This window comes from Pseudorca crassidens, chromosome 21 (genome assembly GCF_039906515.1).
Source record: "Pseudorca crassidens isolate mPseCra1 chromosome 21, mPseCra1.hap1, whole genome shotgun sequence".
Classification (NCBI taxonomy): Eukaryota; Metazoa; Chordata; class Mammalia; order Artiodactyla; family Delphinidae; genus Pseudorca; species Pseudorca crassidens.
This window is the reverse complement of record NC_090316.1, coordinates 28,841,597-28,853,894: the sequence shown is the minus strand read 5'-3', so window position 1 is coordinate 28,853,894 and position 12,298 is coordinate 28,841,597. Positions and strand designations below refer to the sequence as shown.

Genomic DNA, 12,298 nt, shown 5'->3' with positions numbered 1-12,298 from the left:
AGTAGAAAGAGAAAAGTACCCAAAATTCTGTTACGCATGTAAAAATGTCCCATGCGATGCCCTTTAAGTGAAAATAATCCTGTTATAGCTAAATGAAAGAAATTACTACAATATCAAAATGTTGTTGAACATTTAATCAAGTTACTAGTTTTTGAGGAAGGACTAATACGGATGCTTCATCCTTGCAGAGATAAAACCTCTTGCAAATCAAAAAGGGGAAATGTATTAAAAAGTAGGTGTTGCTTTTCATTTCAGTACAGCCTCAGTCCATTAAATGTTGAAGGAACAAATATCAGTGTTGACTTATTTCAAACTGATCATAGCAGAAAAGCCTGAAGTTTACAGTATCCCCCAAACACATGCCTAGCATGGGTGTCTGTCATCTAAAGGTCATTGATAGAGTGGAGATATTGATATCAAGGAATTTCACCCAGAATGTGTTTTGTGTAACAACCTTCCTGACTGTTATGCAACTAGAAGCATATGTCACCTCTCTGAAGGTTTAAAATGATAAGAATTAGTCTCAAAAATTGATAGAGCTGAAACATGTCATTAGGTCTCTAAAGAAATAAATATCAACAGTAAAAATATGTTTTAATACAGCACAGGAGCAGTTTCACTAAAAAATGTGTGTCTTTAAATGTTTTCTATTTTGGATTAATATTTCAAAGGTATATAAACTAAATTTTATCATAAAAGAATGGCATCTTACATGGAAGATTTAATATTCAAGTCAATTCATTGTTCTAGTGCTCTGGAGGTGGCTCATGGCATCGTGTGGAAGGCCTGTGTATCTGGTCTTTTTACTGCAGGAAAACTACCACCAGATGGTATTTGAACTAAAGCCTTATGGTTAGGACCATATATTATATTCATTTTTAATATAAAAGGAATTTTATTATTAAGAATTTTAAAAAGTTATTTTTAAAAGCCTCACTTCAATTTACAAGCCCTTTAATATAAAATGTCTCATCAGCTTACTGCAGGAAATGTAAGCGAAGGAACCTGGACTTTGTAATCAATTGAATGGTAACTCTGTCCCCAGTTTCCTTTCCTGGAAAATGGGTTTAACGTTATCTCCTCATGGGATGGTTGTATGGATTCAGTTTAGAATGTGTGTAAATGATACTTGGAGTTTCTAGCCAAGAGTAAATGTTTAATTTTACATTATCTTCATCATCATCATCATCATCATCATCATCATCATCATCATCACTATTCTTAGCACTTCATTTACAATGATTTCTGATTGTTTCACTAATGTAAATGTTGTCTTCACTAATTTGTTTATGGTCTCCTTTACCATAGAAGTAGTTGTTTATACTTCTTTTGTGTTAGTTGCTTCCTTTGCTAGGGCACTAGTCTAGCTATATAATTCCTTAAAGCAAAAGTTCATTTTGAATTTGAATTGACAGTCACAAGACATGTCCTCAAAGAACAGGATAATTTTGTTACTGAACCACATTTGGGTCCACTCACCTGCACGCAGTAAAGCCAACCTACTGACACCGGGTTGTGGTGAAGGGAAATGCAGTGTTTGTTGCAGGGCACCAAGCAAGGAGTCCAGGCAGCTAGTGCTTAAAAGGCCCAAACTCCCTGAAGTCTTTCATGGAAAGGTTTTTAAAAACGGGGTGAGGGGAGGTGGGTTTTGGGATGCATGATCAGCTCGTGGACATTCTTCTGATTGGTTGGTGGTGAGGTAATCGGGAGTCAACATCATCAACCTTTTGGTTTCAACTGGTCTGGGGTCTATGTGCTTATGGGCAGCATGCAGTTAATTTCTCCCACCTGGTGGGGGTTTCGGTATCTGCAAAACAGCTCAAAGGACGTGGCTCAGAATATTTTTTATAACTCTTGAGGAGGAACTAAAAGTCCTTGACTTTGTTTAATGGCTAAAGTGTTACTAGTTTGTCTTGCTTGACCATTTTCCTTTCTTCCTGTGTTTTCTCACTTCTCTGATTAAATTTATGATTTGGAACTTGGGGAAGGTCTCGGAGGCTAAAGTTTTCTACAGACAGGAAGAAGGCAGAGGACATGGGGGGATCTGTCCAGGGAAGGCCCCATAGGCTCCTGCTTGGTTACAATTTGATGGGAGAAGCATGTTTCTTACTGCTCTACATATCTCATAAGAAACTTGTGAGGGTCTAATGAGATAGTGTGAATCAGCATGCTTTGAAAAAGTCACTTGATTATATATACATTAATATAATTTACACATTTTAAATCTAAATTCGTTCGAAGTCTTTTACAAACTGTCTAATTTATATCTGTTCATCCACTTGCATAATTTTACACCTTGCTTTACTGTCAATGATGGGTCATTAATCTGCCTATGGAATACTCCAGTTTTGATTTTAAACTCTAAGGTTTTGACTGCAGTTTCATATATTTATTAATATCTATGGCATATGTCCTGTGAGATTTGATATATAATTCCATAAAATTAGAGTTAAAATGATGTTAAGCCCAGTGATTCCTCTCTTGAAAATGTTTCTCTGAGGCATTGGGATCCTGCTTGAAACAGATGGATCTCCATGATTCTTTGCAACTTTAAAGCTTCAGTTTTCAGAGAAGTTAATTGCTCATGATGCTGATGGAATAGGTAGTTGGGATTTGTGGAGCTCATTGTTTACTTGTGCATAACCTGTTTGTCACCATATTTTTTCTGTCATCCCATTATAAGCCTATCTCTGTTTCAGAAAATCAGCCATATTTTACATACATCTCTCATCACTTTTTTGTTATCTTCTGCCATCTGCAAGCTGTTCAGACTTATCTGTTTCATTCTGTGCTCTCAAAAAATTCCAACTAAGTACCCTTCTTTGAATAAGTAGGCAACTTTGACATTACTTTAAGAAAGATCCAGAGTGTTTTGAGCTGATTTGCATGGGTACCTCCGATTTGTCATTTATTTTTAACTACTATTCCATGTGAGAAAAACAGAAAAGCAGAATAGAAATAGACCTTCCTAAGCCTTTAAGTTGTTTTTTAGACCAGCTTGGTACTCTAAAATAGTGTAGTGAGAACCACACTAGTGTGGGCTACGTCTGATAGAAACAGTGATGGCCATTCAGCTTGAAGAAAATGGCTTCATTTGACACAGCAATGACTATTTTGCTTGGGGGAATGTGGGAGTCACATAATTGATGGGGGCAGAAAAAATACGGTGGAAGTAAGATTCTGCATTGGGGTTTGAACTTTTATTAAAACTAGAATCTTTTTAGAAAATAAATTTTAGAAACCTTTTAGTAGATCGCTGAGTGCAGGTTGAGAAACCTGCCCTAGCACATGATACAGACTGTGAAACTATGGAGTTGGAGAAAGAAGCAGTAGAAATATCAGACTGATGGCAGTTGATTTGGTGGTAGGTCATTACTATCTATCTTTGCATTCAGCTATTTTTTTTTTAATTGGAGTATAGTTGCTTTACACAGTTGTGTTAGTTTCTACTGTACAGCAAAGTGAATCAGCCATACATATACATATATCACCTTTTTTTGGATTTCCTTCCCACTTAGGTCACCACAGAGCACCGAGTAGAGTTCCCTGTGCTATACAGTAGGTTCTCATTAGTTACCTTGTACATATTAGTGTATATATGTCAATCCCAATCTCCCAATTCATCCCACCCCCGCCTTCCCTCTTGGCATCCATATGTCTGTTCTCTACATCTGTGTCTCTATTTCTGCTTTGGAAATAAGATCGTCTATACCATTTTTCTAGATTCCACATATGTGCGTTAATATATGATATTTCTTTTTTTTTCTGACTTACTTCACGCTGTATGACAGTCTCTAGGTCCATCCATGTCTCTGCAAATGGCACAATTTCATTCCTTTTTATGGCTGACAGTTAATTTTTTATAGTGACACGTGACTCCCTCTCATTTCCTTTGGTGTTTATTCTATACATATTTTCTTTGTTGTGACCATGAAGATTACACATAAGATCCTAAATTTATGACAGTGTGTCTTAAATTGATACCAACTTAACCTTAATCACACACAAAAATCTACTCCTTTACAGTTTTTCCCAACTGCTATTTGTCACAATTATGTTCTCTATATTGTGTACCTATTAACATAGATTTGTAATTATTTTATGTATTTTTCTTTTAAATCCTATAAAAATTAAGAAGTGGAGCTGTAAATCAAAATTACAATAATAGTTTGGTTTTTTTTACTTTTTTCACATATTTGCCTTTACCAAAGAACTTTGTATTTTTATGTGGCTTTGAATTATTGTCCAGTGCCCCTTCATTTCAAGTTGAAAATGGACTCCTTTTAGAATTTTTTAATAGGGCAAGTCTAGTAGTAATTCACTCCTCAGCTTTTGTTTTTCTGGGAATGTTTTAATGTTTCTCTCATTTTTGAAAGATAGTTTTGCTGGCTATAGAATTCTTGGTTGACAGTGTTGTTTCTTTCAGCACTTAAGTGTATCACCCCACTGCCTTCTGGCCTAAAAGATTTCTGCTGAGAAATCAACTGATAGTTTTATTGAGGATCTCTTGTTTGTGATGAGTTGCTTTTCTCCTTCTGCTTTCAAGATTCTTTCCTTGTCTTTTGGTAGTTTGATTATGTGTCTCACTGTGAGTCTCTGAGTTTTTTCTACTTGGAGTTTATTGAGCTCCCAGGAAGTGTATATCTATGTCTTTTCTGAAATTTGAGAGGTGTACAACCATTATTTACTCAGATTCATATTTAAGATAGTTTTTAAAAAATCTTTGTCTAATAAGTCCAATTTGTGTATATCTTCAGGGACTAGTGCCAGGATTAATTTTGTTTCTTTGAATAGGCCATGTTCCCATATATTATTGCATGCCTTGTGATGTTTGTTAAAAAGTTGGCATTTCAAAGAGAGAGCCACCTTTCCCAGTCTTGCAGAGTGGTATGGGAGACTTCCACAAATGAGTGGGCCACTGAGCCTTGAGATCAGCCTGTGGTGAAGAAGTTAAGGTCTTCTCAGGTCTTAACTGCTCACATGTTCTGTCTGGGTCTGGGTATATGTTTGTGTGTTTCTCCCCCAGCTGCTTTAAAATATCCTGATTCCCCAAAGAGCCTCATTGGAGCCTCTTCTCAGGGTCTTTTGTGTTCTGCAGTATTGCTCTGCCTGTATCTCTTGCCCACACCTGCCCGCTTTTCTGCAGTCCCCACATAGTTTTTATAGCCAAGTGTCCACTGTTGTCTTATTGGCCTCCAGCTGCCATTCCCCAGCCTATGCCTGACTCAGGCAAGGCAGGAACTAGTCCTTCAACACTGGACTCACTCACAGGCCAGAACACTGTAAACAAGTTCCTCTTTGGTCCTCCTTCTCTGGTAGGGAACCAGGAAATGGGCCCCTTCCTCTCACCAGTGCCATGTCAGGGAAGGTGTGGGACAAAAGCATGTAAAAATTCCCTGAAATTTACCACTATTATGAACGTGGCTTTTTCTTCATTGGACATTTGCCAGTTGCTGTAGATCTTTGATTAGTTTTCAGGGTTCCTACAAAGTTATTTAGCCCGTAGTTATTTATCTGATGTTTCAATGGGGGAAGGAGGCCTGGAGCTTCTATTCCACCATCTTCTCATTTCACTGCCGAACTTGCTGGATTATTTTTTTCAATTGAGAACATTGAATACTTAGGAAAGAAAATTTTATATTGTGGTAAGATTGGTATTTAATGAAGGGTTATATCCATATCACAGTTTCATCCTAATTTAGCAATAAAAACTAAATCTTGCTATAATTATTAGTGCATTTTTATGCATAGTTTTAATTAAATGCTTAAGGATTTCAATATCTACCCAGACTCTTTTTTCCTTCTTATGGTATTATTCAAAATATATGTGAACATATTTATATTTGTAAGAATGCTTTTCAGGTGCAAATAATAAAATCATGTATTCAAATGAGTTTGAATTGTAGGAAATATATGAATCATCCAACAGGATATTCAGAGCTAGTGTAGGTTTCTGAGTTGGTCAATGTTTCTGTCTCAACTATGATATCAGGGGCCCTGGTTCTTGCTCAGTCTCTTCTATTCATGCTGTTGCCTCCATCTTTGAACTGTAGCAAGATGGTACCAACAGTTACACATTTGAAATTCAAACATGGTAAGGTCCAGAGTGAAAAAGAGATGATCTCTATGAGCTAACAGGAACGTCTCCCCAGAAACACTCCTGCTGGCTTCCTCTCAAGCATCATTGAACTGAATTGAGTCACAACCACCGTTGAACAAATTTCTGGAAAGAAAGAGGGAATTGCCTTGTTTGGATTACACTAATTAGATAGAGTGGGATAGTTATTGGAGTAGCAGCCACTCTAACAAGCAAATGAATCCTTTAAAAACTATTCTGACTGTGCAACATCCCAGCAGGTGGGAAGGCTCTTCATAAAACAGATTCAAAAAAAAAAAATCACATCTGCACAAGAAGACCATTACTTTTTTTACTTCAATGATAAGCATGCTTGAGGTTTAAAAGCTAATAGGTAATTTTATTTAAAATATCTCTTGTATAGATCTTTTTTTTTGAATTTTTGAGTTTTATTTATATATATATATATTTTATACAGCAGGTTCTTGTATAGATCTTAATAGATAATTAACGTCTCCATTTCACCATGGGAATGAATGAAAGCTTTCTTCTATATAAGCTACGGTATTTATGGCATGGTGCTCTTTTTTCCCATCATGCTATTAATTGTAACGTATAAAGGTGATCATAATGAGAAAATGTTTTAAAATTAAATTTAGACTTCTTTAGTAGAGGAAAGAGTTTCAACCAAAGGCTGTTGGCATCCTGGGTAAGAAGTCTGTTTTTCAGGAATAAGAATAGATTTATCTTAATCTAGCTAAATTATCTTAATTCTTAAAGAAATCACATGTTAAGGCATCAGCATTTAAGAAACAAATCTACCTAATGTAAATTTATTATCTGGATATTTTCTGAACAGCTACATGAAAATGTAATAATGTTTCTTTCTATTACAGTAACTCAAGGAGGTGTTGCTTTGGTCTCTGACATGTGTCCAGATCCTGGGATTCCAGAAAACGGCAGAAGAACGGGTTCGGACTTCAGGTAGGAGATAACAATAACAATAACATGTTATTTTCTAACACATATATAATTTCATCTTGTAGTTTTAATTCTTTTTCCTTTTGATTTAAAGATACAATTTCTCAGTTTTTATGCATCTATAATATCTGTAGAATTCTAAAACATATTGTGCTAAAAAATTCCAGTTACTCCAGAGTTTGTACCTTTCAGTATATAAGCCATTATTAAAAATTTAACTCTATATGGATATGATCAAAATTTGTCTCCAGGGGTTTTATTCTGTTTTTAATTTGCTACCTTCCCATATTCGAATGCATTTTTGTTAGTGTTTTAAAAAATAGATGGTACAAAAATTTAACTATAGCCTCATAATTATTTCATTAAATAAACTTTTATAATAATGAAGGTGAGTGGCAGTCAATGCAATTTATGACAGAAGATGTTATGATTCATTTTACTAGATTATGATTACTAGAGAATGCTTTATAGTTGTTAGATTATGAATGTAGTAGTGATTATAATAGTGATTTTTTTTCTAGATTTTTGCATTCCTTTCAGTTAGTTCAAGAAATTGAACATTTTCCAACTTTCAAGATGGATATTAGTATTAGGAGTAAGCTGCAAAATCAAAGAGTAAAGGGGAACAAGAAATATGTTTTTCTTTCTTATAATCTCACTATTTTTGAGAAAGAAACAAGAAAAGGTGTTTGTAGAGTTTAGCCTACTAAAGTGAGCTGAAAATTGAAAGAAAGTAGTGATACTATTAGAGAAGGAAGAAGAAATGTTACTCAGTGAAATTGGAGTAGCAGTGTTTTTTTTTAAAGGATAGAAAAATAATAAAATTATCTGTAGGGTGGCTGTAATGAAGTAGGTAAAATGATATATAATTTTTTTACATGGAAAGGAAACAAAAGTGTATAGCTGTGCTACTGAAATACTTTTGACTTCATAGTAGTGTCTGTCATGTTGCAAATGGAATAGACAATTGGAATGTTTGCAGTTTAAATATCACAAACTTTGAGTGTACATTAAGGTGTTAGTATCTTAGTTGAAGTTCCTTTGGAGCAGAGCCTGAGATGGGGACTCTTATTCAAGTGGTTTTCGGAAAAGTGACCTCTGGTTATGGGGAACAAAGCAGGGTAGAATCAGAGTAGAAAGCTGAGCAGGAGGTTGATTTTAACTGGAGATTAGCTTCAGTCTCAATCTATGGGGAATTTCAGGGAACAAATAGTTTACATTTTAGACCCACCACCCTTGCCTTTCATCATTGGCTTCCTCCATTCCGCTCAAGGAAGTTCCCCAGGGCAAGAGTGATTATGAGTAGTTATTAGCACCCCAGGGGGTTTGTTGTGTCCAGTGAGTGTGGTGGTCAGCTAAGAAAGAAAACTACTGATTTCAAATGTAAAGTAGCTGTCAGTTGAAGGCATTCAAGAATTTGATCTCCTTTAAAATGATGCAAATAGATGAAATTTACACATTCTTGGCTAGAACCCGTGGAGCTTTCTGTCCTGTGTATTCCTTTCTTATCTCAAAAGTCAGCTCCTACCAGAAAGTGTTCTTCAAACCTTGCTTCCCAAAAGCCTTACATATCACTCCATTAGAGTTACAGCAGTGACTCTGCATTATGCATTTTGCACATCCATTTCTTCCACCCAACTTAAGCTTCTGCAGGACAGGGATAGTATCTTATTGTCTCTGCCTCATCAGTGACTGGAATAGTGCCTGGTGCAAAGGAACTCAAAGGGTGTTTGTCAAAGGCACTTGTGTATGAGGAGATTGCCCATCCAGCTCTCTGTCATCCCTGAAACTCAGAAACCTCCTTGGTCTGTGTGGCAGAGCTCTGTTTTAAAACAAAGCAAATTAAATTTTGTCTGACTGTGCAAACTGTTCAAATTGCATCGTATGGTAAAGAGAGCCAGAGAAACTGTTTAATCTTCAAAAGTTAGCAAGGAATTCAGAAACATTCAGGGCCAGTATCTGTTTAGCAGGAGGGCAAGAAAAGAAGATTTTATTAGTATCTGAGGTGAATATGCTGGCCTTTACTCTATCTCATTCTTATAACAGCCTTATTCCTGCAGCTGTTTAACTCAGGATAAGCATTGGCCATTGGGGCTGTGTTGATGAGTCTGGGGGGAAATCCAGCTGGGTGTGTGCATGACGAGTCAAGAAAGGGACAGAGTATCTCAGCTGAGACTTTCAGTCTTTCACTTTCTTAGTTTTCTGGGGAATCTCTATGCTGTTTACATGTCTCCAAGTTTATGGCAATTGAATAATATAATATAAAGATCAAATTTTCTTAAAATTACATTAAAATGTAAATATTATTATTTTGCCATCTATGAGTGTACAGTGTGTGTATACCTATATGTATATATACAGAACTGCGATAAGCTAGTTTTAGGAACTTTTTTTATAGTTCCTACAACTTTTTTTTCATAGGACTTTCTTCCTAGATGATCCTGTCAACTGCAAATAAAGACAGTTTTATTTTTTCTTTTCAATCTGAATGTATTTTATTTATTTTTCTTTCCTGGAGGAACTGTCTAGGACCTATATTACAAGGTTGAATAGAATTGGTGAGACATTCTTGACTTATTCGTGATCTTAGCGGGAGAGCATTCTGATTTTCATCATTATGGAAAGGTATCTTAGGCCCATTAGTCGAAATGACATGTGGATGTGCCTAGCATATGATAAGCTCACTGTAAACGTTCATGTTTTGAACAGAGAAAGGGGATGTTCTTAACTGTTTAAAGTCTTTTTGAGACTGGTTTTAATGAAAGGCAATTCAGTTCTTTCTAAATTCTTATAATCAAAATGAATGACTAACATATAATCCAAACTAATAACCAACATTGTCAAGATGAGTGGATGGAATTCATTTGTAGTTAGCACTGTAATTATGTGTAATTTGGGGCAGTTTTTGTTTGAAAAGAGTATACTTTATTAGGTTGGTAAAATATTCCTCATCTGATTTTATTTATACTATTATTCTTGTTTCTTTGGAAATCTTTTGTTTTCCCTAGAAAATCTAAATATTCATTCCAGTATTATCTATAAAGAATTCTAAATAAATGAAGCCTAAAATACAAAGCTTTCTTATTTGAATTTAGATCAATCCATGGACAATTTTCTGACAATTTTCTTCACCATCAGTTGCTCTCTTAAAGACAGAGTGTATTCATTAGAACTGAATATTAATGAATAGATTGATGGAGCAATTCAAATACAAATATATAAGGGATGGAGTTGGAGTAGAGATGGAGAGTTTATGGATGGATACTGGCATTTATTATTCATCTGTTTCCTATGCTAGTAGGATATATAGCCTGTGTACAGGCAGATATAATTATTCCCATTTTGCAAATACAGCTGTTGAAATTCAGAATTTCAACATAATAAGGTATCCAATCATGGTTAGAGCTGAGATTTGAAACTGGGTCTTATTGACCTCAAACTTTATAATAAGGTTTGACTTTAGTGGTTTGTAATAAGGAAAATGACAATGATTAAATGGTTTCACACCTATCATGCAGGACCCCTGGAGAGAGGTGTGCAGTGTGTGGACATCACAAAGCAGCCAAGTGAGGAGTCAAGATACGGTTGAAATCCGACCTTGAGGCCCAGTGTTCAAAGCCATGCCTTTCAGCCTGGGGTTGCCTCTCCTCAGCACGAGGGATAACTTGTCCTAACTGATTACTGAGAGGGGTGTCTCATTCTGATTGGCTAGCAGCAGCCATGCTACTCACTGCGAGACCTTACACTTTTCTTCATATATATTAGATAAATATTATATATTTATATAAACACTACATACATTCACATGTTACAGATTCTTTATGTACATGTAGAATCCTAAGATGTATCATTAAAATCTTTTATCGTATGTAATATGTAATAGGGACCTCCCGATGTCTCTCCTTTTCTTTCATATGAACTTCCCTCAGTAACCTTCATAGCCAAACCCCATTTAGCAGCAACCCTAGACTTAGATGAGCTGCAGTACCTATCCTAAAACTCCCTCCTCTTCAGACTAGCCACTGTACCCTCAGGGTCTGTCTTCCTGCTTTCCATCCCCAGTCACATTCTTCACCAAGGATGGTTTTCCTTCCTGCCCCACCTACACCACCCATGATGGTTATTCTCAGTTGTTCTCATGATGGTTGTTCTCAGAGACACAAGTAGGGTAGGGCAGGCTAGTACAGAACAGATGAGCAGCCTGGAGAGGCCAACTTGGGAAGTACTGGCAGATGCTCCATGGTCCTCCCTAGGATTTATTTTTTATTAGGTGGTGTGTATCCCAGTCTTCTCTGCCCTTCTCCACCTGCACAGGTGGCTTCTATTTGCAGGACACTCCCGCCTTGCTTCATCCCATTATTTCAACTTTTCCCAGCACTTTTGTGTTTGTGACACCCATTTATGTTTCTATCATCTTAGACTCATCTTAGAATGATAGAAACATATATTTATGTTAGATGTGTGTTTCTGTCATGTTAGATCATGAGGTCCTGAAGGAAGGAGGAAGGATTATTTATTTTATTTCTCATTACTGTGCCCACCACAGGGTAGACACTATTTTTTTGTTGAATTGCATTAAATTGAAGCTAACAAGCCTATCCCTAGGGATGTACCATCATAGCCTCATTAGTACTCCGCTAAACCAATTAAGTTTTAACACCCTTGGTCAGAGAATAGATCAATGACATTTTCTTAAAACATGACCTGTGCTCAAAATGGAATTTGGGAGTTGAAAGAGTGATAGTTATGACTTCATAACTAAATATTTAACTTATATTATTGACATTTGTATATCACCATTCAAGTTAATAACTTTTGTTGCTATGTCTTAGACCCCCTTTTTTCCCCAAGGCATCTTGCATAATACACTTTATGAAGTTAAGAGGTGCCAGGTGGAAGGAGAAACTGAGGTACATAATGGAAAACTACACAATCAGTGAGAAACAGAAAAAAATCTATAACCCAAGTCTCTTGATAAACTGATGCTCATTTCTGCTAATTCCCACCTTCAACTGTGTTCTTTTTCTTGTGACACAATGATGATTTTATTATGTACATCTATTAAAATATTGCTGTGGTGCGTTTTATTACTTCTCTGTTGTAGTTCAGTCTCAGTGACAACAGAGCTACCTGCCTCTTCTTACGTGAAAATATTTAAGAACTGTACTTAGAGATTGTGTATAAACCAGGAAATAAGTATGGTGTTATTTTCCTTAAGAATTGATTTTAAGTTCTTTCATT

At 36.0% G+C, this 12,298-nt stretch overlaps 1 protein-coding gene across 2 annotated transcripts in view; it reads left to right on the top strand.

The window, feature by feature from the left end:
• Nucleotides 1–12,298, top strand: part of CSMD1 (CUB and Sushi multiple domains 1) — a 1,750,344-nt gene that overhangs the window by 1,248,401 nt on the left and 489,645 nt on the right. For both annotated transcript variants that reach the window (XM_067722119.1, XM_067722118.1), the window contains exon 8: nucleotides 6,973–7,060. In XM_067722119.1, coding sequence (XP_067578220.1) covers nucleotides 6,973–7,060 — 88 coding nt within the window. The remainder of the gene's footprint in view (nucleotides 1–6,972; nucleotides 7,061–12,298) is intronic.